Here is a 24,021-nt window from a genome sequence, read left to right as displayed (position 1 = left end):
CTTAATTTCCTGCGCTTCTCCAAAGGGATCCATAACAAAACATTTGTAGAAGTTCACAGAATGGAGTCCAGACACTATCCCAAAGCAAGCACATGGCGGTGGGATTTGATGGTTAATGGTTAGGTCGCACCATTTGTAATTCATGTAACTTAGGTTCTATATACATTTAATTGTGTCTTGTTATGATTCTCTACCCTTAGATTATTTTTAGAGAAATCATTTAGATACCTTTAATCATTTTGTCCCAGATAAAAACTTTTTAAAAATCCTATCTAATAAAAAACAAAAAGGGTAATTGACCGTACCTTCGCTATGCTTCCCATTGGCTAATCAGGGTGATATGCAAATTAACCGCCAACCAAGATGGCGGCCAGCAGCCATGCAGCTGAAGCAAGCAGGAGGCTTGCTTGCTCCAGTGATGGAGGAAGCCATGGTTCTCCGCCTGCCGCAGCCGGGCTCTGAGCTCCAGTCTAAGCAACAAAATTTCAATTATAGAAGCTAAACAAACCTGATACCTGCTTTCAGCCGGCTGTGGCCTCAGAGCTGGAGCCGGCTCTCAGCTCCAGTGATGGCAACAAAGTTTCAATTATAGAAGGTAAATAAATCCCAGAATAAAAGAAAAAGAAAAAAAGGAGAGGTTGGGAGCTTCAGTCGCCGGCCAGCCTGAAAACGGCCCTCAGCCCCTCACCCAGGCTGGCCAGGCACCCAAGCAGGACCCCCACCCTGATCTGGGACACCCTTCAGGGCAAACCAGCTGGCCCCCACCCATGCATCAGACCTCTATCCTATATAGTAAAAGGGTAATATGCAAACTGACCCTAACAGCAGAAAGACTGGGAATGACTGGTCACTATGACACACACTGACCACCAGGGGGCAGACGCTCAATGCAGGAGCTGCCCTCTGGTGGTCAGTGCGCTCCCACATGGGGGAGCTCTGCTCAGCCACAAGCCAGGCTGATGGCTGCCAGTACAGCGGTGGGGTGGGAGCCTCTCCTGCCTCCTCAGCAGTGCTAAGGATGTCTGACTGCAGCTTAGGTCTGCTCCCCGCTGGCAAGTGGACATCCCCCGAGGGCTGCCGGGCTGCCAGAGGGATGTCTGATTGCCAGTTTAGGCCCAATCCCCTGGGGAGCAGGCCTAAGCCAGCAGGTGGTCATCCCCCAACGGGTCCCAGACTCCGAGAAGGTGCAGGCCGGGCTGAGGGACCCCCCCCCCTCCCTGAGTGCACAAATTTTTGTGCACTGGGCCTCTAGTAATATAATAATATAATAGTATTATGGTAATCAAACCTTTCTAGTGTCTAGAGAGCTATTCCATTTACAAATTTAGTGGCATGATACAGAGTAGTTTATAATTAGAATATGCTTTAATTTAATTTTATTTTTTTACAGTTTTTACCCACCAATTGATGAGCCAGCCATTGGAAGTAAAAATATTGATCTGTCAGGACGGCAAGAAAGAAAACAGATCTTCAAAGGGAAAACATTTGTATTTCTGAATGCCAAGCAGGTAATGTTTTAAGCTAAATGTTCCTAAAGAAAACATTACACGTGAGGACAAATTAGTAGTGTTCCCAGTGCATTTTCTTTTGAGATTATGTGCAGAAGTGTGACATCGAGTACAAAACTGCCCAGGCACCAGCCCATGTTCATGTATGTGATTATAATGTTCCTTAATATCTGTCAGTTGGCCTATTAATTAAGTTTATACAAATATGTAAGTTGGGGGTAAGGGGAACTGGTTTAAGTTCTAACTTGTGGGTTTTTAAACAGGTGTTGAATGTCTTCCATGTGTTGAAGTGGGGTCCAGGGTTTTTATCACAGGGGGAACCTGCCCGTGGGCTGCAGGCAGTGTGGGGTCCAGGGTTTCTGTCACAGGGGAACCCCACCCATCGGCTGCAGGCAGTATGGGGTCCAGGGTTTCTGTCGCATGGGGAACCCCCCCCCCCCCCCGTGGGCTGCAGGCAGCGTGGGGTCCAGGGTTTCTGTCGCAGGGGGAACCCACCTGTGGGCTGCAGGCAGCGTGCTGTGCCAGGGCCGAGGTGCCTGTGGACCAGGGGTTTCTCAGAATGGAGGTGCAGACGGTCCTCTCAGGAAGCAGGACCGATTGTACATCAATTCTGTCCTTTCACTTCCAAATCAAGTTCTTACAAGGTCTAGAACACACTCAGAATTCATTGTGGCTATTGTATTACTTTTTATTTTTTCCATTTTTAGCATAAGAAATTAAGTTCAGCAGTTGTTTTTGGAGGAGGGGATGCTAGGTTGATAGCAGAAGAAAATGAAGAAGAAGAGAGTTTCTTTTCGGCTCCGGGAACTTGTGTTGTTGATGTAGGAATGACAAATTCGCAGCCCTTAATTTCTGACTCTCAGAAAAAATGGATTCACTCAATTATGGATATGCTCCAAAGGTACTTTGTTATTTGTTAGTAAAAATATATGCAAGCAGGCGGTTTTATATGTGTGAGTTTTGGTGCACTCTACATAACAACGGAAAAGTATATACAATAATTATTGCAAAGATTTTATTATAGACTAGAGGCCCAGTGCACGAATTCGTGCACGGGTGGGGGGGTCCCTCGGCCTGGCTGGCGATTGGGGCCATCTCGCTCAGTCCAGGGGCAGGGGCTGTGGGAGGTTGGCAGGCCATGGGAGGTTGGCTGTGGGAGTGCACTGACCACCAGGGGACAGCTCCTGCATTGAATGTCTGCCCCCTGGTGGTCAGTGCACATCATAGCAACCCGTCATAATGGTCGCTTAGGCTTTTATATATATAGATGGTACTTGTATTTGGTTTAAGAAATATTTTTCTATTCATAGATCAGATTACTTACCTATACTTTTTATTAGTATTTTGATATTTTGTTTGGAAATTTGTTTTTAATCTACCCGGAATGGATTCTGTTTATACCTAAGCTCCACACGCAGGGGAGCAGTTTGTCCTTACCCTCCTCCGCGCATCAACACGCCCTCATGTCCAGCATCGCCTATACCTCGTGTCCACCAGGCCAGGCTCTTGCTCTGTTCTGCCTCAGAAGCACCCTGGCTGTTCTTGGCTCTTCACTGTTCCACAGACATTTTAGAATCAGCTTTTCACAGATCTTGTTGGGAATTTGATTAGGAATTTTATTGAAACCACAAATCAATTTGGGGAGAATTAACAGTATTTATAATTTCTCTGTAGAGATCTTTAATACCATTTATTAGGTCTTCGTAGATATTACATATATTCTGGTAGATATTATACCTGTGGTAGGTGAAATACAAGTATATGATATTTCTTTAATTATATTTTCTAGTTGTTTACTGTTGATGGATAGAAATTCAACTCAAAATTTAGACACTGTTCTATCCCACCACCTTGCTGGACTCCCGTTGTATTTCTAATCATCTATAGTCATTTTTTGTATAAACCATATCTGTAAATAATGACATTTCTATCTTTTTTTTAATCCTCATGTCTCTGATACCTTCCTCTCCCTGTCTCTCTCTGTGTACCTTCTGGGGCCTCCAAGCGTGTTGTACAGGAGGGCTGCTGCATATCTCACCATTGACTTGAATGGGTGTTGCCATATATCTCACCATTGGCTTGAATGGAAGCTGCCACTGTTTTCCTCCTAGGATGATATAATGTCTGTATAACACTGTTATTATATGTGCGTTAAAAATGTTTTTATTTTATATAGTCAATTGTTATAACTAATTTTTATAGTATATTTATAGTTTCAAAAACAGTAGGGTAATAAGATGTTAATTTTGGATTGCCACTTGTATACAATACTTTATAAAACACTTTTTTTAGTATATACTATTATAATACTATTATAATCGCACTTACAGTAAAACTGTACATTAATCCAGTCAGTACATTTAAAAAACAAATGTTAAAGCATCCAAAAAAGACCTTTTCAACTACTGCAGCCACTTAAAATATCTTGCAATGAGTATTAAAAGTTTTGTGGTTCTTAAAATTTGAGGTACAGTTTCTATAACATATTAAATTGTTTTTGTTTTATAAACTCAGTATTATCCACATTACAGAATAACAGAAGATAGGTTCACCCTAAGATTCTTTAAAATGTAAATTTGATAAGATGATTTGACTTACTGAACTTTAAATCATAGCACACATCAGCCTATCCATAGTTCTTTGTACTTCTCTCCTTCCTTCCCATTCTCCTTACTGCTTCCTCTCTTTTCTGTTTTCTCTTAGGATTTCAGTAATCATAGGTTTGCTTATAAAAATCTTTTTATTGCTTCATCTGGGTGTTACTGTTTTCTTCTTATTTTGAAAGTTATAGAATTTAGAACTGAAGGATCTGTATTCTTTACTCTAGACCAGTGGTCAGCAAACTGCGGCTCTTTGGCCCCTTCAGTGTGGCTCTTCCACAAAATACCATGTGCGGTGCGCACGTACAGTGCGATTGAAACTTCATGGCCCATGCGCAGAAGTCGGTATTTTGTGGAAGAGCCACATTCAAGGGGCCAAAGAGCCGCATGTGGCTCGCGAGCCGCAGTTTGCCGACCACTGCTCTAGACCTTTACAATTGAAATACCTGAGTTAGTAAACATGGTGGACTTGCCCGGTGTAGCCAGCTCAGTGAGGGAGCCAGCCTCTTGTATGAAGTTCTCTCCATACAGTACATGGCTGGACCTCTTGGGGGAGGGGAGAGTTTCAGTTTGACATCATCTTAATAAATTTGTTAGTTGGAATATATTATCATACTTAAATCATTTTATTCTAATAGGCAGGGTCTTAGACCTATTCCTGAAGCAGAAATTGGATTGGCAGTAATCTTCATGACGACAGAGAATTACTGTGACCCTCAGGGCCAGCCCAGTCCAGGTAATTCAAGCATCGTTTTTATTGACTCTTCAGCAAGTTTGTTTATTATGTAATTGATGGTAGGCTGTATGCACATTCCTAGGTACTTACCCGGAGTGACCATTTCTAATGTCTTTTAAAACTCACCTTCCCCATTTAGTCATTTATCCATTTAAAAAATATATATATGTCAGCTGCATACTGAGCACTATTCTAAGTGCTGAAGACACAGGATGAATAAAGTGAACAAGTTCCCTGTTATTGTGACTTTATATTCTGAAGGTCGGTATCCAGGCTCTTCTGATAAGTCCTGTGAGGACCAAGCACAAGGAGAAGCTGACCCTGGGGAGTGGCAGTGCCTGGGAGGGCTGTGGGTGGCGGTCAGGGTCTCACTGAGGATGCAGCACTGGGGTGCCAGGCGTCTGTGTGGTGAGAGGAGGCCACATGGGCAGATCTGGGGGCAGAGTGCCAGGGAAGAGGACCTGAGCACCATCGCTCTGTGCGGAGTATGGATTTCGGGGTCTAGGGTGGGTGGGGATCCGAGGGGTAGCCCTGTGGAAGCAGCTGGGAGCCGGGCCAGGGGCTGTGTGGCAGCTGGAGAGGTGGAAGACCAGTCAGGGTACATTGTGGGGACAGCCTGTAGTTCTTGGCGTGAGTCCCTGGTGGCTCGTGCCATTTCTGGGGCGAAGGGGGCATGGGGGGGGGGGGGGGACCGCAAGGGAGAATGCGTGTCTTCGTCCCTCTCCTTTCTCTCCTCCTTCTGTAGTCACTCATTTACTTATTCAAAAACTGTTTATTGAACAGGTGCTAACTACCTCTAATTGTTGTAAACACGTGGAGTAAAGCGGCAAGCACACCCCTGCCCTTCTCGTGTCTTTGCAAGGAGCACATTGTAAATAACCTTATTGTTGACAAACATGTTATTCTGGGCATTCGGTTCCATCTATAAATGTTTCTTTTAGTGATTATATAAGCATCCGTAATTAGTCTTTTTTGCAAACTTCTGTGCTAGGAAAATGAGGTTTGGGGACGGGCGTGTTGGAGGAAGTGCCTGTGAGCGTCCGCAGCGGCCACGTGCAGAGGGGCGGAGTGTTCGCACGCGGGGCTGGGAGTCAGTGTGACCCTATCAGACACAGCGTCGCGAGGAGCTGGCAGTGGTCATCTAGCTTACAACTTAGTAAATGCCACTGAAGAGCTTCTTCAGTTAGCACTTCCATCCCATCACCTATTTCTGTTCACTGCGTCCCACACTGCTCAGGGCTGGAGGCAGAGGAGCCAGCAGACCCTCCCTGCCCCACGTCTAACGGGAAAGCGCAGGCGAGCGTGCAGGGCGAGGAGGCAGCAGACACGTCCGCCTGCAGGACAGCGCTGGCAGTGCTCCATGCGCTTCCTCAGTGCTGTCCAGGTGTCCGTTCCTTTTGCCCGCAAAACGGCTCCTGAGGAAAGTGATAATTCCCCATTTCATAGATGAGGAACGTCTGGCACAGGGTCACTGCTGCAGGGCCCACCGCTGGGGCGAGTGCATTACAGTTAACAGATGCTGGGCGGAGGGCCCCCCTCAGTGCGGGGGTTCCGGGGAGTCAGGTGAGCAGCCCGAGAGTTACCCTGCTGTCCTAGCAACTGAGATAATGGTCATCGTGGTAGTCAAAAAAAATGTCTAAAACTGTGTTCTTTTCAGATAGTATATATCTTCTAAAAATAAAACTTATGTGGACTTTGATTTGTGTAGATAGCAGGGTGGATACACTTTCTGTGGGGAAGAAATGTAATTTTTTGTCTGTTAACTTAAAGCATTATTTGAATTAGAATTTAAGTTGGCCCTAACCGGTTTGGCTCAGTGGGTAGAGCATCGGCCTGCAGACTGAGGGGTCCCAGGTTCGATTCCGGTCAAGGGCATGTACCTTGGTTGCGGACACATCCCCAGTGGGGAGTGTGCAGGAGGCAGCTGATCAATGTTTCTCTCTCATCAATGTTTATAACTCTCTATCCCTCTCCCTTCCTCTCTGTAAAAACTCAATAAAATATATTTTAAAAAAATTTAAGTTGATTATTTTTATTTAGGTTGATAATTTATCATGAAGGATGTGATGTAGCACTAAGATGATTTAGTGTAGACAAGCTCCTCACAGATTCCGACAGGCTGTTGATGGGCCATTTCATCAAGTATCTGTTGTCTCCACTGACTGGAGACAGTGTGCTGTCAACCTGCCTGCTTCCCTCAGCACGACCAGGGGAACGTGGTGAGCGGCCAGCAGCTGTGTTCCTTCTTTCACGTGTGTGATTACAGGATCCAGGACAGTGACCCCAGGGCCGAGCCAAGGCTTGTCCGTCAAAGAGGAGATCATGCCCAGTGCCCCCGGGAACACTGTGACCTGCATGGCCGACACAGCCTCAGAGCAAGCAGACACATGGTAATGCTTCCCTGTCTCATCTGAGTGATAAACACACTGTTTCATTCTAAATTATCCATAGGAGCTGTTCATACTGAAAGATACCACGTTTCAGTACTCAGACCAGGTGCAACTTTTTAAAGAGAAACTGTGTTTTGAAAATCATTTGAATGACAGCTTACTTGTTTTTCTGTGAAATAAGAACAACAAAGGCCATATATATTCATTCATCCATGCAGTGTGTATGTGTGTGTGTGTGATGTATATATTTTTCTGGCATCGAGAGCTGAGTTCTGTTGTAGAGATTCCACCACATCAGTTCCTCTCAAGTGCTCTGAACGCCCTATTATGATACCAGAGTAATAGGAGACTTGTCTTTTTGTGGTTTTCCATTTTTTATTAATTTTTTTGTATGGAAGTAATTTTAAAATTTTAAACCAAGCAAAAATTACATAGGCTCTCCCCACATTTAGTTCATAGGAGGACACGGGTGGGTGTGCGCTGCAGGGTGAGAGGGGGGCCGGCCGTCCTGGGTCGTGGATGGCACAGGAGAGTAGAGCAGGCTGACCGGCTGGGTGTGAAGCTAGTGCTACTTGAAGGCCTTTGTTTCTGGTGAACATGGCTGTAAGTTGATTGCCTGGCATGCTTTTCTTTTGCTACAGCATGGATCTGAGTGAAAGGCCAAAAGAAATCAAAGTCTCCAGAATGGAACAGAAACTCAGAGTGCCTTCACCAGAGACATTCCCTGGGAAGGAACCCCCCAAAAGGAGCTCTGAGCGCACTTCTGTGGGACCGAGTGCTCCTGTCGGGGCGGAGACGCCCAGCTATCGGCTCTCCCCAGTGACGCTTCCCGGTGTCAACAGAGGTGGAGGTGGGGCTTCCCAGCAGCTGCAGACCGACTCCATCCAAAACCACTTCCAGCCTGACCCCAGGAAGAGGTCCGCGCCCCTCCCCCCGTCTGAGAAACTGCTGTGGGTGCGGAGTGGGCTCCCGTCTGTGCCAGCTCGTCCGGACTGCCCCTCCCTGTGCTCTGGCCGACTCACCTCGCCCTTTCCTTCTGCTCCCGGCCATCTCTGCTCTTGGCTGCACTTGCCCTCCCGCCTGCGGTCCCTGCTGACTCCCTCCCAGCAGTGCTCTCTGCTTCTACCGCCTTGCGTGCCTTCCTGGTCCTCTGTATTCAAGAGCCCCATCCCTTCCTTCAATCTTCCCTCTACGCAGTTCTTCCTCTCGCTGCGAAGAAACTTCTCAGAAAAGGGGATGGTGTCCTTGATCCCGTTTCTGTCTGAGGCACAGTTCATCCTGATGTGATGTCCTTCAAAGTGGCCACGGACGCATCGCAGTCATGGCTGTTGCTGGCACGCAGCCGCTGAGCCCTCTGCTCACGCCTTTCTCGCTTGTGGCCGCGGTCTGTCCGGCTCTTTCCCTCTCTCACTGACAGCCTTTGCCTCCTCTTTGAGGTGTTTTTCTTCCTTTCACTGCTTTTTATCCTCTGTGTAATCTACCTGCTGGTTCCATGATGCTGTTACAGATGCTCAGTGCATTTGGCCCTACCCATCCTTTAAGCTTCACTTTTCCACAGGCATTTCCTGCTGTTTTCCCAAATGATAGTCCTGAAAACTCTCTCCCCTGTGACTGAATTTGTCCTTTTTTTGGTAGTTCAAACTTTGTCAAAATCTTTGACGCTTTCTTCTCTGCCCCCCTCCCCCAAACCAGTCCTTTGGTTCTTATTTTCAGTCTTAAAAACTCCTCCCTTCCCATCTGGGTGTGTTGCTGGCTCTCCGGCTCAAACTCTGTTATTACAGAAACCTCTTGGTCCAGCATGCGGAGGTGAGATTAGAGTGACTGAAAGGGCACCTGGCTGTTCAGTCCAGGGGGAGCCCCCCCACTCCTGGAGCACAGGGACTGAGCTCTGAGCGCCTCGCACAAGGGGCGCACACAGTGTTCAGGGCTTGTGGACACATCGAGGCGTTTCCTAGGAAACCACAGTCACGTGCTCATGTGGCACTTGTCGGGTTGTCTGTAAAAGTTCTAGATTAGCTCCTCGACTCCTCATTAGCCCGTCAGGGTCTATTCCCGTGGTGCGGTCTCCCTGCCCACAGGCTCCCTAGGTTGCAAGGTAAGCTGTTGCTTCCTGGCAACAAGGCCCTTGTATTTTTCTGTTCTTTTCTCCACATGGATTTGTCAATTGCGGCTACTTCAGCAAAGCTAGAGCTCGCCTCATCATTTTAGCCACAGGGTGGGTCAGTCCTCTCAAAGCAGTAGAGTATATATGGATTATGTACTGTTTTCTGATGTCTCTTCTTATTTCCAGTGATATTGTTATTAATAAAACCCAAAATATTGTGGATTAAATGTGAAAGGGTGAAAATTGCCAGACTATTAAATTACTTAGCTGTGCTCATTGTCTGTTTTTATTTTTTTCTCTTTTTTTAAATCTAAGGGAAAGGGATGAAGAAAATCAAGAAATGTCTTCATTTAAGTCAGCAAGAATGGAAATGTCTTGTTCTCTCCTGGAACAAACACAGCCTGCCTCCCCCTCGCTGTGGGCAAGCGGCGGGCAGCCTGCTCCCCAGAGGGGGCCTGCGGGGCAGGAGCCAGGCAGCCTCTTCACAGACACAGAGTCCAAGGCCACTTCGAAAACTCCTGCCAGTAAATCTCTTTCTACAGAAAAACTAAGATCAGAAAAAAGGAAAATTGATGATTTAGCCATAGAAAATGAAGTACTGGAAGAGTTACTCCGGGACACAAAGCAGGACTTGGACATGGAGGTGAAGGTGCTGGAACAAGAGGGAGCCGTCCAAAGGAGAAAGGTGCCAAGGCTGGACGTAGAAACAGACGGCTCTTTTCACGATGGGACAGCGCCAGAGAGTGACGACATATCTGTAAGTAACACTTTTTAATGAAAAATATTGCAAATGGAAACTTAGAATGTTAAAAAGTGTTCGTTTTCGATACGTGTATTGACAGTATGAGCATCCGTTATGTTTCCTTGAAAACAATTACTATCTTCAGCACCTGTATTAAGTATAAGAATTTGTGGTTGTAAGGTAGATGTTAAAAATACAGTGACTCTGCCGGTATATAATAAATGACAGCAAATAAAACTGTTATTCATGAATGTTTAATAGATTTCTAGGAAGTACTTTTATATCAGACATTTGGCCATGAATATAAGTATAGGAAATGCCTTAATAGAGGAAATGAAGACAGGAAGATAAAGAAAGTTAGTGAAACAGAGTATCTACTAAATACATTTTTTCTTTTACTTTTATTTAATTATTTATTTTTTAAATTTATCTTTATTGTTGAAAGTATTACAGATGTCCCTTTTTTTCCCCAATTGACCCCCTCCACCCTGTGCCCACCCCTCCCATGCCCTCACCACACTATTGTCTGTGTCCATGGGCTGTGAATCTATAATAATAATCTATAATAATAAAAGCATAATATGCTAATTAAACCAGATGTCCTTCCAGATGACCTTCTGGACAATGCCGCGGTGGCAGGGGGCCAAGCCCTTTGCACGAATTTCTTGCATCAGGCCTCTAGTATGTGCATAAATTCCCCAGTTAATCTCTCCCACCCCCACCCCCACCCCTGCCTTTCTTCTGAGATTTGTCTGTCTGTTCCCTGCTTCTATGTCTCTAGGTCTGTTTTGTTCATCAATTTATTTTGTTCATTACATTCCACATGAGTGAGATCATGTGATACTTATTTTTCTCTGACTCAGTTATTTCACTCAGCATAATACTCTCCAGGTCCATTCATGCTGTCTCAGAGGGTAAGACATCTTTTTTTTTTTTTTTTTGTTTTGTTTTGTTTTGTTTTGTTTTACTGCTGCATAGTATTCCATGGTGCAAATGTACCACAGCTTTTTTATCCAGTTGTCTACTGATGGGCACTTGGGCTGTTTCCAGACATTAGCTACTGTAAATTGTGCTTCTTAATATATTCTATCTGTTTGGTGTTTGGGGTCTCTTAGGATATAGTCCTAGAAGTGGGATCATTGGGTCAAATGGGAATTCCATTTTTAATTTTTTGAGGAAACTCCATACTGTTTTCCATAGTGGCTGCACCAGTCTGCATTCCCACCAGCCGTGCACTAGGGCTCCCTTTTTTCCACATCCTCACCAGCACTTCTCATTTGTTGATTTGTTGATGATAGCCATTCTGACAGGTGTGAGGTGATACCTTATTGTCATTTTAATTTGCATCTCTCTGATGATCCGTGACTTTGAGCATGTTTTCATATGTCTCTTAGTCATCTGTATGTCCACTTTGGAGAAGTGTCTCTTTAGGTCCTTTGCCCATTTTTTAATTGGATTGTTTGTCTTCCTTTTGTTAAGTTGTATGAGTTCCTTATATATTTTGGATATTAACCCTTTATCAGGTGTATCATTGGCAAATATGTTCTCCCATACAGTGGGCTCCTTTTTCATTTTGCTGATGGTTTCTTTTTCTGTGCAGAAGCTTTTTATTTTGATGTAGTCCCATTTGATTATTTTCTCCTTAGTTTCCTTTGCCCTAGGAGATGTATTTGCAAACATTGCTACACGAGATGTCTGAGATTTGACTGCCTATAGTTTCTCCTAAGGTTTGTATGGTTCCCCGACTTACATTTAAGTCTTTTATCGATTTTGAGTTTATTTTTATGTATGGTAAAGTTGGTGGTCTAGTTTCATATTTTTATAATGTATCTGTCCAATTTTCCCAACACCATTTATTGAAGAGACTATCTACACTCCATTGTTGCTCTTGCCTCCTCTGTCAAATATTAATTGAGGGTTATTGGTTGGGTCGATTTCTGGGGTCTCTGTTCTGTTCCATTGATCTATATACCTGTTCTTGTGCCAGTAACAGACTGTGTTGAGTACAGTAGCTTTGTAGTATAACTTGACATCTGGTTGTGATTCCTCCAATTTTGTTCTTTTTCAAGATTGCTGTGGCTATTCAGGTTTTATTTTGTTGTTGTTCCATATACATTTTTGGAGTGTTCTAGATCTGTGAAGTATGCTGTTGGTATTTAATGGGATTGCATTGAATCTGTTGATTGCTTGGGTATTATGGACATTTTAATGATGCTGATCCCACCAATCTACATCCAGCTTCTCCAGCTTGTTAAAATATAGTTGTTCATAATATTTTTTTAAATTAAATCTTTATTGTACAGATTATTACAGTTGTTCCTCATTTTTCCCCCCATAGCTCCCCTCCACCCAGTTCCCACCCCACCTTCTGCCCTTACCCCTGCCACTGTCCTCATCCATAGGTGTATGATTTTTGTCCAGTCTCTTCCCGCATCCCACACACCCCTTCTCCACTGAGAATTGTCCACTCCCTTTCTATGTCCCTGATTCTATTATATTCACCAGTTTATTCTGTTCATCAAATTATTTATCTTCTTAAAGGATACCTTTCAACATTTCATATTATACTGGTTTGGTGGTGATGAACTCCTTTAGCTTTTTCCTGTCTGTGAAGCTCTTTATCTGACCTTCAATTCTGAATGATAGCTTTGCTGGGTAAAGTAATCTTGGTTGTAGGTTCTTGCTATTCATCATTTTGAATATTTCTTGCCACTCCCTTCTGGCCTGTATAGTTTCTGTTGAGAAATCAGCTGACAGTCATATGGGTACTCCCTTGTAGGTAACTGTTTTTCTCTTGCTGCTTTTAAGATTCTCTCTTTGTCTTTTGCTCTTGGCATTTTAATTATGATGTGTCTTGGTGTGGTCCTCTTTGGATTCCTTTTGTTTGGGGTTCTCTGCACATCCTGGACTTGTAAGTCTATTTCTTTCACCAGGTAGGGGAAGTTTTCTGTCATTATTTCTTCAACTAGGTTTTCAATATCTTGCTCTCTCTCTTCCTCTGGCACCCCTATAATTTGGATGTTGGTACGCTTGAAGTTGTCCCAGAGGCTCCTTACACTATCTTCATATTTTTGGATTCTTTTTTCTTTTTGTTTTTCTGGTCGGGCTTTTTTTGCTTTTACATATTTCAAATATTTGACTTGATTCTTGGGATCCTCTAGTCTGCTGTTGGGTCTCTGTATAATATTTTTTATTTCAGTCAGTGTATGCTTAATTTCTAGTTGGTCCTTTTTCATATCCTCAAGGGTCTCACTAAATTTATCAGCGGTTTCTAGAAAATTCTTGAAAAACCTTATAACCGTGGTTTTGAACTCTATATCCAATAGTTTGCTTTCCTCCATTTCTGTCTTTGTGACCTGTTTCTTTGTCTCCACATTTTGGCTGCTTCCCTGTGTTGATAGAGTGGCTTTGTGTGCTAGGTGTCCTATAGGGCCCAGTGGCTCAGCCTCCCCAATTACCTGAGGTGGACACTTTTGGTACACCTCTTTGTGGGCTTTGTGCACAGCCTTGTTGTAGTTAAGCCTTGATTGTTGTAGGTATCACTGGGAGGAATTGACCTCCAGGCCAATTGGCTGTGAGAATCAGCTGTGGTTATAGTGGGAGGACTTCTGTGCTGGAGACACCCTTCTGGGGCAAGACTTGCTTCAGTGGAGCTTTGGTGCTCACTGAGTCTGCCTGAGTGTGTCCCTTATGGATCTGAGGAGTTGTAATCTGGATGGTCCACTCTGACCACTGGGTACACTGGCTCTTGGATCTCTAAGGAGGTGCTAATTTAGCCTCTGCCTGATGCTACCCAGCAGGAGCTACGGAGAGATCTGCAAAATCCTCTTCTTTGTTTGGGTTTTGGAGGTGCTCAGATGAGGCCCAGCTGTGAAGCAATGCAAGCTGCTGTGGGGCCTTGGGCCTTCTTTTGGATGTTCTGGGTCTCTCTGACCCAGCTGCAGTTTGTTAGGTAATTTTAGATTGCAAAGGGCCAGGGCATTCATATGCAAAAGCCTCTGCGCACAGCTTGGGTGGGGCGGGATCTCAGGGAATCAGCAGGGCGGAGCAAACAGCTATGGCTGATCCTCAGCCCTGTCCTAAGAGGACCTGGGTCTCACTGTTCTGTGGTAATTGCTGCAAGCACCTCTGAGACAGTCCAGACAGTCCAGTTTCTCCCCGTATGAGTCTGGTTCCCCAGAGACTTGCCTGGAACTGGAGTTCAGAGCAGTCGGGGCTTGAGTCTCCCTCCCAATTGAAAAACACAACCGCTTCCTCAGTTCCAGCCCTTTCCACATGCCTCCGTACCTCTGCACTTTACTTCCGCACCTCCTCTGAGTCTCAGTGTGCTTTTCTCTTTCCTTCTAGTTGTAGAATTTCCACTCGGCCAGCCTTCCTGTGGTTCTGGATGATGTCCGTTTTGTCTTTTAGTTGTTTTTTTGAAGTGGTTGTGTGAGGCAGCAATTTCTAGTGTTTACCTATGCCGCCATCTTGGTTTTCTGTCTATTCAAAGTATTTTTTACGATCCTTTGTATTTCTGTAGGGACAGTGTTTACCTTTCGCCTTCATTTCTGATTTTGTTTATTTGTGTCCTCTCTCTTTGTTTCTTGATGAGTCTGGCTAATGAACCATTATTATTTATCTTTTCAAAGAATCAGCTCTTGGTTTCATTGATCTTTTGTATTGTTATTTTGTTTATTTATTTAGTCTCTATGTCATTTATTTCCACTCTGATTATTTCCAGGTCTATAGTCCCTACTTTAGTTTTATTTCTACTCTGGCCCTTGGACAGGGGTGGGCAAACTTTTTGACTCGAGGGCCACAATGGGTTCTTAAACTGGACCGGAGGGCCGGAACAAAAGCATGGATGGAGTGTTTGTGTGAACTAATATAAATTCAGAGTAAACATCATTACATAAAAGGGTATGGTCTTTTTTTTTTTTTTTTAGTTTTATTCATTTCAAACGGGCCGGATCCAGCCTGCGGGCTGTAGTTTGCCCACGGCTGCCCTAGGAGGAGGTACATAAAGGTCTGCCTATTTGGTTGCCATTTTCTTAACTCTAAATACATATTTAGGATAAAACATGTGTAACATCACTAGGAATTTTTTTTTCATTTTGATCTTTAAAGTCCTATCCTATTTTCATGCATGTTGATAATTGTCTTCCTACTTTGGTCTAAGAAAAGTCTTCATATTCCTCCCTATTTTATGCATCAGTAAGTAGACAAGTTAACTCATTAGGTGAGATCACAGACCTCATGAAATCAAAATTTAATATTCTCCTCCCCCACCGAGGTCTGTTAGCTCCAGTCTCATTCATGGCCATGTATGGTCATCCCCTCCTATAAATGGCTACAGGGTGAGGACACGACTTAGTAAAAGGATAAGGCATAAGAGATTTGGAGGTACAGTGGTTTTTGAGAATCTGGTGTGTATCCAGCGCTATATAAATGAATGACTACTATTGAAAGAAAAAAGTATATGTTTTATTTAACCTATATATTGGCATCTTCACGTGAGGGAAAGAACCTTTATTATGTACTTCTTAGGAGTAAACTGCAGATGCCCTGTGTGAAGTAGACTGCAGCTACAAGAAGCACCTCGTGAGCTTTTTATTTTTATTTTTATTTTTAAAATGTATTTTTATTGACAGGAAGGGAAAGGGAGAGAGAGATGGAAACACCAATGATGAGGGAGAATCACTGATTGGCTGTCTCCTACATGCCGCTGGGGATTGAGCCCGCAACCCAGTCATATGCCCTTGATCAGAATCGAACCCGGGATCCTTCAGCCTGCAGGCTGAGGCTCTGTCCACTGAGCCAAACCGGCCAGGACCTGTGAGCTTTTTAACTGTGGCTCCCAGACCAGAGCCTCAGCGGCCCTGATGCAGGACGGCCACTTTCTCCCAGAAAAAGTCCCCTCACTGTATGAGGTAGGATTCCTCTGTGGTCTTTAAAGATTCTAAAATAGTGGCTTAAGTAAGACGTGGTTGTTCTTTTTTGTGCCGCGCCAGCACAGCCAAGGGTGACCCTGAGTGTGGGCGATGAAGAATTGAGAAAAGACAGACAAGAGAATGAAAGCTGGGTCTTGGTGGGATGCTGCTTCTCTGATGGAGAGACAGCGCCACGGACTACAAGCCGTGTCTTTATTTTATAGCCAGATTCCACGAGGCAAAGTAAGGGCGTGGTCAAGATGTTGACAACATTCTCCTGGGTTTCGATCCTACTCAATTACATGCACCTGAACTCTATCAAGCCCACATCACTCAGACACATGGGGCCACGTGTTCGGACCCTGAGTTCAAGCTTACAACCATAGCTGTTGTCTATAATTGTGCTGGGGGGGCTCTGCCCTCCAAGCTGGGACTTGCACGTGGCCATGAGAGGACTGTGCCCTCTCATCAGTCCGAGGCTTGAACCTGTCCAAACACTGTAGCCGCTCTCCACACTTTTCCTATAGAAGAAGCCCCGAGAAGGTAAGCAAAGCTGCTTGGCAGTTCCCAGGACTCTGCCTTCCTGCTCTGCGGGGTGACCCCTGCAGTCCTCATGCGGCTTCTGTCCTCTGCGGCTACAGACCCTCCTGTGGCCAAGAGCTCCTTTCCATGGAGAAAGCACAGGGAGAGATGGCCCGAGGCCTTTCCATTGGAGTTCTCTCACTTCCTCAGGAGCTTCCTCAGAAACCGACTTGAAGCTTGGATTATTGGCCAGATTTAGTAATGGCCTGTACACTCCCCACCATCCTTCACTCCCAGGCTCCAAGAGAGTCTGGGAGATGCTTTAAACTTGTCACACGGCCGTCCCCAACGAACGCATCCTTGTGAGGAAGGATGAGAATGGACGCTGAGATACCCTTTCGCCGGATTGAGAACTTCAGACAGAGGGGTCCCTTATTGTCAAAGATTGAAGATTAGCTGTTACTTTACCAAAGGATTAATTGAACCAAGTGGTCACCGGTGGCACCGTTGCCACTGCGGTGGAGAGCTAAACTCGCTAATGTGGCCGGCGGTGCCATCAGGGATGATGTCCCCCTCCACGCAGGCACGTGCCTTCTGCTTGCACTGAATTTCCATCGTCATGTTCACTCGGCCTGTTCCAGAGCTCTGTCCAGTCCTCTAATGTTACGAGTGTTTAGTCTTTAGAAAGTTAGGTCCCAGTTCTGTTACTGTTGCCACACCTTTGGAAAGGCATTTGCTTTAAACCCTTTCCTCCTGTATTTGTTTCTAATTTTTTATGATATGTTTTTATTTTCTTTCTCTCCTCTTGTCCAATTACATGTTAATCTTTTTTATTAACAGCCTTTTTTTTTTTAGTTCTCTCCCAGATTGATCCACTGCTCATAGTGGTCGCAGGCGTGTCTGGCAGTGGTTGTGGTTTTAGTGAGAGAACTTTGGTCCATCCCGTGTGGCTGCTAATTACTCTTCCTAAATATCTACTTGGACTGTGCATTCTCCCTGGGCTCCTGTCACCAAGGAAGTGGGCACTGGAGCCCAGGCTGAGAGAGACAGGAAGTGGCATAGACCCCGTGATGCCGGGACCATTAGACAAAGCTTTTGTGCACCTGAAAAGATCTTTCATTTAAATACCAAGGGTTAGCCCGGCTGGTGTTGCTCAGTGGTTGAGCATCAACAAATGAACCAGGAGGTCATGGTTCAATTCCCAGCCAGGGCACATGCCTGGGTTTTGGGCTCAATCCCCAGTAGGGGGTGTGCAGGAAGCAGTTGATCAATGAGTCTCATCATTGATGTTTCTATCTCTCTCCCTCTCCCTTCTTCTCTCTGAAATCTAAAAACATATTTAAATGCCAAAGTTTACATGCTGTCACATTGTCAGGGGATATTACTTAACTTTGCTCTATAATTCTACAGCATAATTTTCTTGTCTTTATTTTACTACTTGAGAATTCATGACATTCTGAATAAAAATACAGTACAAAAATATGTGTACAGACTTTTGGAGCGTGAATGGCAGTTTGTGGCATACCTTTGGGTATTTTAAAAGTTAAATCACTGTATTCTAGCACTATAATTTTTTAGTGAAAATCTTGTCACAAAAGTATTTTTACTTTCAATGTAAGATAATTTTTAAACCTTTTTTGTTTTGAGAGAAATGCTGATTCACGTGCTGCTGTAAGGAATTGTATGGAGAGAGCTCATACCCCTCTCACCCTGTCTCCCTGAGGGTGATGTCTTACATGACTGCAGTCCATCAGTCTTAGACAGTGTGTGGTCATTTTTAATTCTTTAGTTTTGTCATTTTTAAGAATTTAAAATGTCAGAAAGTACTTGAGGATGCTCATGGATTAAAGGAATTGCACTTAATATTTCTAGCTACAGAAGTAATTATCAGAAAAAATATTCCTTAATCCTTTCATTTAAAAGCTTTTTGCAGTTTTAAGAAGGCAGTGAATGTGATACTTCTCGTTGACATTGGACTCTTTAGTTATATTTCAGAAAGGCAATTTCTAAACTATGTTGAGGGTAGAACTGCCATTTTCCTATTTGGGGATTGAGATGTGGACTCTAGCCTGTCTGTGGGGTTTTGTGTAAGCTGAAGTAGGAAGCTGCTGGCTAGATCCTCCTGCTGACGGCTTATTCTGATGTAAATGGCTGCTCTGCCCAAGTCTAGGCCTTATTCTCAGTCTCCCAGCCTCCTTAGGATGCAAACAGGACTTGGCACCCACTGTGTGCACACGTCTCCTTCCCCTCTTTCCACCTCCCAAAGCCCATTGTGAGAGCCGCCTCCCTGGACACCCCAGGTTTCTGGCAGCCCTGCCTGGGAGCCTCCTGTGTGGTGCTCCCAGTGAGGACACTGACGGGAGGGGGTGTTCAGTAACTAGGCAAGGCCCCTTAGCCAGGTTTTGACAAATGGGACAAAAACACAGGTCTAGCCGCTGGGATAAGTCCGATGTCTGGGTGGGTTGTAGTTTGATTCTCTGCGATAGGAAATGAAACCTTGTTTGAGAGGATGAACCAGTTTGAAGGAGCGAGCACCATGGGAGAAGGTGTGAGGGGAAATGCTCTCCTTGTGGGAAGCTTCCTGGGCGCTGTGTGCAAGCGCAGGCGCGCACGTGGGGGCTGGGAAGGTAAAACGCTGATCTCGCTGTGGGTAAATACATTCACATTCTTTGCCGCTAAGCAAGCATAGAGTACATTTGTTTTTCTGTCCTTTCCAACTTTCTTACTAAAATTTTCCCAAATTTGATTACTGAATCATGGAAAATTTCATGTAAAACAGTCTGCCCTCCATTGTCTCAGAGGGACTGCAGTTTCACTGCAGCCTTAGAAGCCATCTGTGTAAGACGCTTTTCTCTAGAACAGGGTCTGGATACATGAATGTGAAGGAGAGTGTGATTATGTACAAGGCAGACTCCAGTTTATTACAGATAAACATTTCAAATAATTAAAGTAACTTTCTTCTGGGATTAAGGATGATTTAAAATTTAATTCTAAACATAAATTTAGATAGACTCCCTTCAAAGTGTTTTTATTTTTAACTCAAAGTAATACGTAATGTAGAAATATGGAAAATAAAGAAACATAATGACAATTAGTTGACAAACCCTACTGTCTGCAGAAAACTGTAGTTAATATTTTGGTGTTTCCTTTTTTAAAACATATGTTGCAAACTTGGAATCTATTGTTAATCATCTACTGATGATATAGAATATTATGCACTTATATTATGACCATTTCTCATATAAATATATAATTTTGTTAATCCTCATCCGAGGATATTTTTTCCATTGATTTTTAGAGAGAATGGGAGGGAGGGGGAGAGACACAGAGAGAGAAACATCAATGTGAGAGAGACACATCAATTGGTTGCCTCCCACAGCGCTCCAACAGTCCTCAGACCAACACTCCAACCACTGAGCAAAACCGGCTGGGGCCCACTTCTCATATTTTTAAATGTCCCTTACATGTATAGGTTCAATCCCTGAACTAGATTGCTTCCAGCTCTTTGCTCTTATGACTAACTCATACTGCAGTATATTTTCTACATATATGTGTATTCCTATTCCCATCCCATAGTTTCTCTGGGAAAGAGGCTTGAAAGTCAGATAACTGGCCAGGAGCATGAATATTGCTGAGGTTCTCAGCAAGGTACCCTTTTATAACTTCTTTGAACAATATATATATACTTTCATTTTTAGAAAGAAAATGAAATTGGGAAGAAATGTGAGATCAAGAAAGAATCACTGCCATCAACTAAAGAAGAGCCATCTGTGAGGAAACTTTTTATTTACTTTTTCTAAAGATTTGACTTCTATGGGACTATCATCTCGTCATTTTTCTGTCAGTGTATATTCTCAGAATTGATTCTCTTCCTGCATTTTGGTCTCATAATTGTGCCTCCTCTGGAAATGGGTGGATCATGTTGTAACCATCCTACAGCGAACAGTGTGGAGATTCCCTGCCCTCTACCCTATAGATTGTGACCTCGAACAAGTCATTGTCACATCTGTGAACCTCAGGTCTTTCGTTTATAAAATCACGTTAGCACTTTAACAGGGCTGTTGTTTCTATCAAGTAGGGTAATGGATATGAAAATTTTCTGAACGCTGAAACACACCAGCAAAGTATGAGGCTGTTGCTTTATTCGGCTCCTGATTGCAATCTGTCGCTCTCCGATGAACCTTTGCTTGCTTCCCATTTTCCTTCTCTCCCTGTCTTTATCTTAGTCCTGTTAGCAACTTCCTTGTGAAAATATACGAAGCAGTTTAAAAGGTGAGACATAGCCCTGGCTTGTGGGTAGTATTATGCGCAGATTTCAAGATTCCCAATAAACCAACAGGGAGCCAGCCAAGTCCGATGCAAAAGCAGAGAGTCTTTATTATTATTACAGACCCGGGTCTGGCTCCCAGCCTCTACCGACGCAACAGCGAGACGAGAGTGCCAGCCCCGTGGGAAAAAAGGGGGTTTTAATAGGGGGGTGGAGTGAGGGGAGGAGAGATGACTGTGGGCCCTGCCGATTGGCCAGGTGCAAGTCGGGTCTTGTTACACAGGATGTGGTCACATCTATGGCACGCACGTCCCTTGATTGTCATTGGTTAGTTTAAAGAAGTCCTGAGTGTGGCTAGCAGAGGCTTGGGCTTCCGGGAAGAAGCCTTGCCAAGCACATGGCCAAGGTAAGATGGAGGGCGTAGCCCTTACCCTGGGGTAAGATGGAGGGCATAGCCCTCGCCCTTTCAGGTAGAGTGTCGGCCTGTGGACCAAATGGTCCCGGGGTCCATTCTGGTCAAGGGCACGTGCCTTGGTGGCAGGCTCCTCCCGGCCCTGACCCTGTCAGGGGCCTGCTGGAGGCAGCCAGTTGATGTGCTTCTCTCACACCAGTGTTCTCTCCGTCTTTTCCTCTCTTTTCCACTCTCTCTAAAAATCAGGGGAAAATATCCCTGGGTGAGGATTAACAACAACAAAAATAATTAAAATGGAGACGTGGCCTGGGCAGCTGTGCAGCGTGGGTGTGGCTGTTAGTTAATAACAGACGAGGCGGAGACGCTCAGTTGGCCAGTGGCCAGGAGGGAGGCTCCAGGCTGGTTTAGTAACTGTTAATCCCAAACGAAAAAGGGTCTTTCATTTCAGAAGGTAGTGTGTCTAGAATTAATGATTTTTCTGAGGTGCCAAAAATAAATTATTGAAAATTCAAGAAAACTTAAATATAGTAGATAAGAACTTGTGGAGTGGAGTGTATACTAATCTTGGAATATGGTTTTATTTGTTTTTATTTTTTTAATATATTTTTATTGATTTCAGAGAGGGAGAGAGACAGAGAAACTTCAATGATAAGAAAGAATCATTGCTTGACTGCCTCCTGCATGTCCCACACTGGGAACTGAACCTGCAACCCAGGCACGTGCCTTGATGGTTAATCGAATTGTGACCCCCTGGTTCATAGGTCGACGCTCAAGCACTGAGCCATGCTGGCTAGGCTAGAGTATGGTTTTAATGAGAAGCAAACAGTACTAAGATTTCTTGCCAAGAAAATATGTATAAGAAGATAAATTGTTTATTGAGATGATATTTATTAAAATAGGCTACTAAATTTGAAATACTAAGCTTTTAAAATGCCACATGCCCTCTGTCATAGATTAGCATGTTATGTTTCTAAAGTTAGAGAGTGCTTGAGTAAATACTTTTCTGGTTTTGAAATAGATATGATTTGATTCCAAATACAAAGTTCCGATGCAGAAATAAACCTTTTTAACTGTTCATTCAGCTATTTGGACTTTTTAAATTTAGATTCCTCAATGACAAAAAATTTTCCTTTTCTTATCTCTTATCCACCCACTTACCGGGATAAGAACAAGGACAGGCCCCAGGGTGACGGTGAGATGCTGCTGAGGAAGGTGTTGCTGACAGAGTTCAGGTCCTTGGTGGTGAGTGGCTCTGCCTCCCGAAATGCCCCCAGGGTCAGGGGTGATCAGGGTCCACTGAAGAATTTCAAGAAGTTCAGAAAGGTACGTGTTCCTTCATAAAACATCCCTAGAGGGCAGTGTGAAGTGGTTTTAGAACTACTGCTGCTACTAACCAGTGGTCAAAGCAGTGCCAGTTGAAAACTGGTGCTATTTCTCCTGCTTAAGACAGTTAAGGCCTAAACTGACAGTCAGTGAGTGGAAAACCTAAACCAGAACCAGCCCCACTGAGACTGGACTCCTCACAGTGTGTCCCTGTCCCCCTCGCCCCTCCAGCCCCAGCGGGCGTCTGGCTGCTGCCAGGTACTCTCAGTTCTCATGCTAATCTGTGACTACCCAAAGGGGTTCTGTAACCCAGGATGTTATGAAGATAGCAGGTTTGTGGAAAATAACAGCACATTCAGTAAGAACATGAGGCTCTGCTGGGTGGGGAGGTGAAGCCTCAGGTTCCCTGTCAAGCCCCGCCAGGCAGCGGGGAGTGGCCTCATGTCCCTCGGCCCCTACGCAAGGGCGCAGCAACCATTTGCATATTAGCTCTTTATTATATAGGATGCATATGTAAAGTAAAATTATAAATACACTAGAGGCCCGGTGCACAAATTCGTGCACCAGTGGGGTCCCTCAGCCTGGCCTGTGGGATCAGGCTGAAACAGGCTCTCCGACATCCCCTGAGGGATCCCGGATTGCAAGAGGGTGCAGGCCAGGCTGAGGGACCCAACCGGTGCATGATCGGGGCCATGGAGGGATGCAGAAGGTTGGCCAGCCAGGGAGGGACCACGGGAGGGCTCCAGGCATGTCCAGCCTGTCTCGCTCAGTCCCAATTGGCCGGACCCCAGCAGTAAGCTAACCTACAGGTTGGTGTATCTGCCCCCGGTGGTCAGTGCGTGTCATAGCGAGCAGTTGAGTGACCTTAGCATATCATTAGCATAGTACACTTTGATTGGTTGAACACTTAGCATATTAGGCTTTTATTACATAGGACTAGAGGCCCGGTGTACAAAAATTTGTGCACTCGGTGGGGGGGGGGCCCTCAGCCCGGCCTGTGCCCTCTCACAGTCTGGGACCCCTCGGGGGATGACCACCTGCTGGCTTAGGCCTGCTCCCCGGGGGATTGGGCCTAAACTGGCAATCAGACATCCCTCTGGCAGCCCGGCAGCCCTCGGGGGATGTCCACTTGCCAGCGGGGAGCAGACCTAAGCTGCATTCGGACATCCTTAGTGCTGCTGAGGAGGCAGGAGAGGCTCCCACCACCACCGCTGTACTGGCAGCCATCAGCCTGGCTTGTGGCTGAGCAGAGCTCCCCCATGTGGGAGTGCACTGACCACCAGAGGGCAGCTCATGCATTGAGCGTCTGCCCCCTGGTGGTCAGTGTGTGTCATAGTGACCAGTCATTCCCAGTCTTTTTTTTTTTTTTAATATATTTTTATTGATTTTAGAGAGGAAGGGAGAGGGATAGAGAGATAGAAACATCAATGATGAGAGAGAATCATTGATAGGCTGCCTCCTGCATGCTCCCTACTGAGGATCAAGCCCGCAACCCAGGCATGTGC

General features: G+C 44.9%; 1 protein-coding gene across 7 annotated transcripts in view; it reads left to right on the top strand.

Moving 5' to 3' along the window:
- Nucleotides 1–24,021, top strand: part of NBN (nibrin) — a 44,363-nt gene that overhangs the window by 10,723 nt on the left and 9,619 nt on the right. For 3 of the 7 annotated variants that reach the window (XM_036337522.1, XM_036337520.1, XM_036337526.1), the window contains 8 exons: nucleotides 1,391–1,508; nucleotides 2,216–2,409; nucleotides 4,747–4,844; nucleotides 7,111–7,234; nucleotides 7,876–8,151; nucleotides 9,654–10,095; nucleotides 20,213–20,284; nucleotides 22,361–22,435. In XM_036337522.1, the coding sequence (XP_036193415.1) occupies nucleotides 1,391–1,508; nucleotides 2,216–2,409; nucleotides 4,747–4,844; nucleotides 7,111–7,234; nucleotides 7,876–8,151; nucleotides 9,654–10,095; nucleotides 20,213–20,284; nucleotides 22,361–22,435 (1,399 nt within the window). Of the gene's footprint in view, nucleotides 1–1,390; nucleotides 1,509–2,215; nucleotides 2,410–4,746; nucleotides 4,845–7,110; nucleotides 7,235–7,875; nucleotides 8,152–9,653; nucleotides 10,096–20,212; nucleotides 20,285–22,360; nucleotides 22,517–24,021 lie in introns of all 7 variants that reach the window. The other 4 variants (XM_036337523.1, XM_036337519.1, XM_036337521.1 and 1 more) reach the window with 2 other exon arrangements.

The sequence above is a fragment of the Myotis myotis genome, unplaced genomic scaffold, assembly GCF_014108235.1.
Source record: "Myotis myotis isolate mMyoMyo1 unplaced genomic scaffold, mMyoMyo1.p scaffold_m19_p_16, whole genome shotgun sequence".
Lineage (NCBI taxonomy): Eukaryota > Metazoa > Chordata > Mammalia > Chiroptera > Vespertilionidae > Myotis > Myotis myotis.
This window is presented reverse-complemented; position numbering and strand designations above follow the sequence as displayed.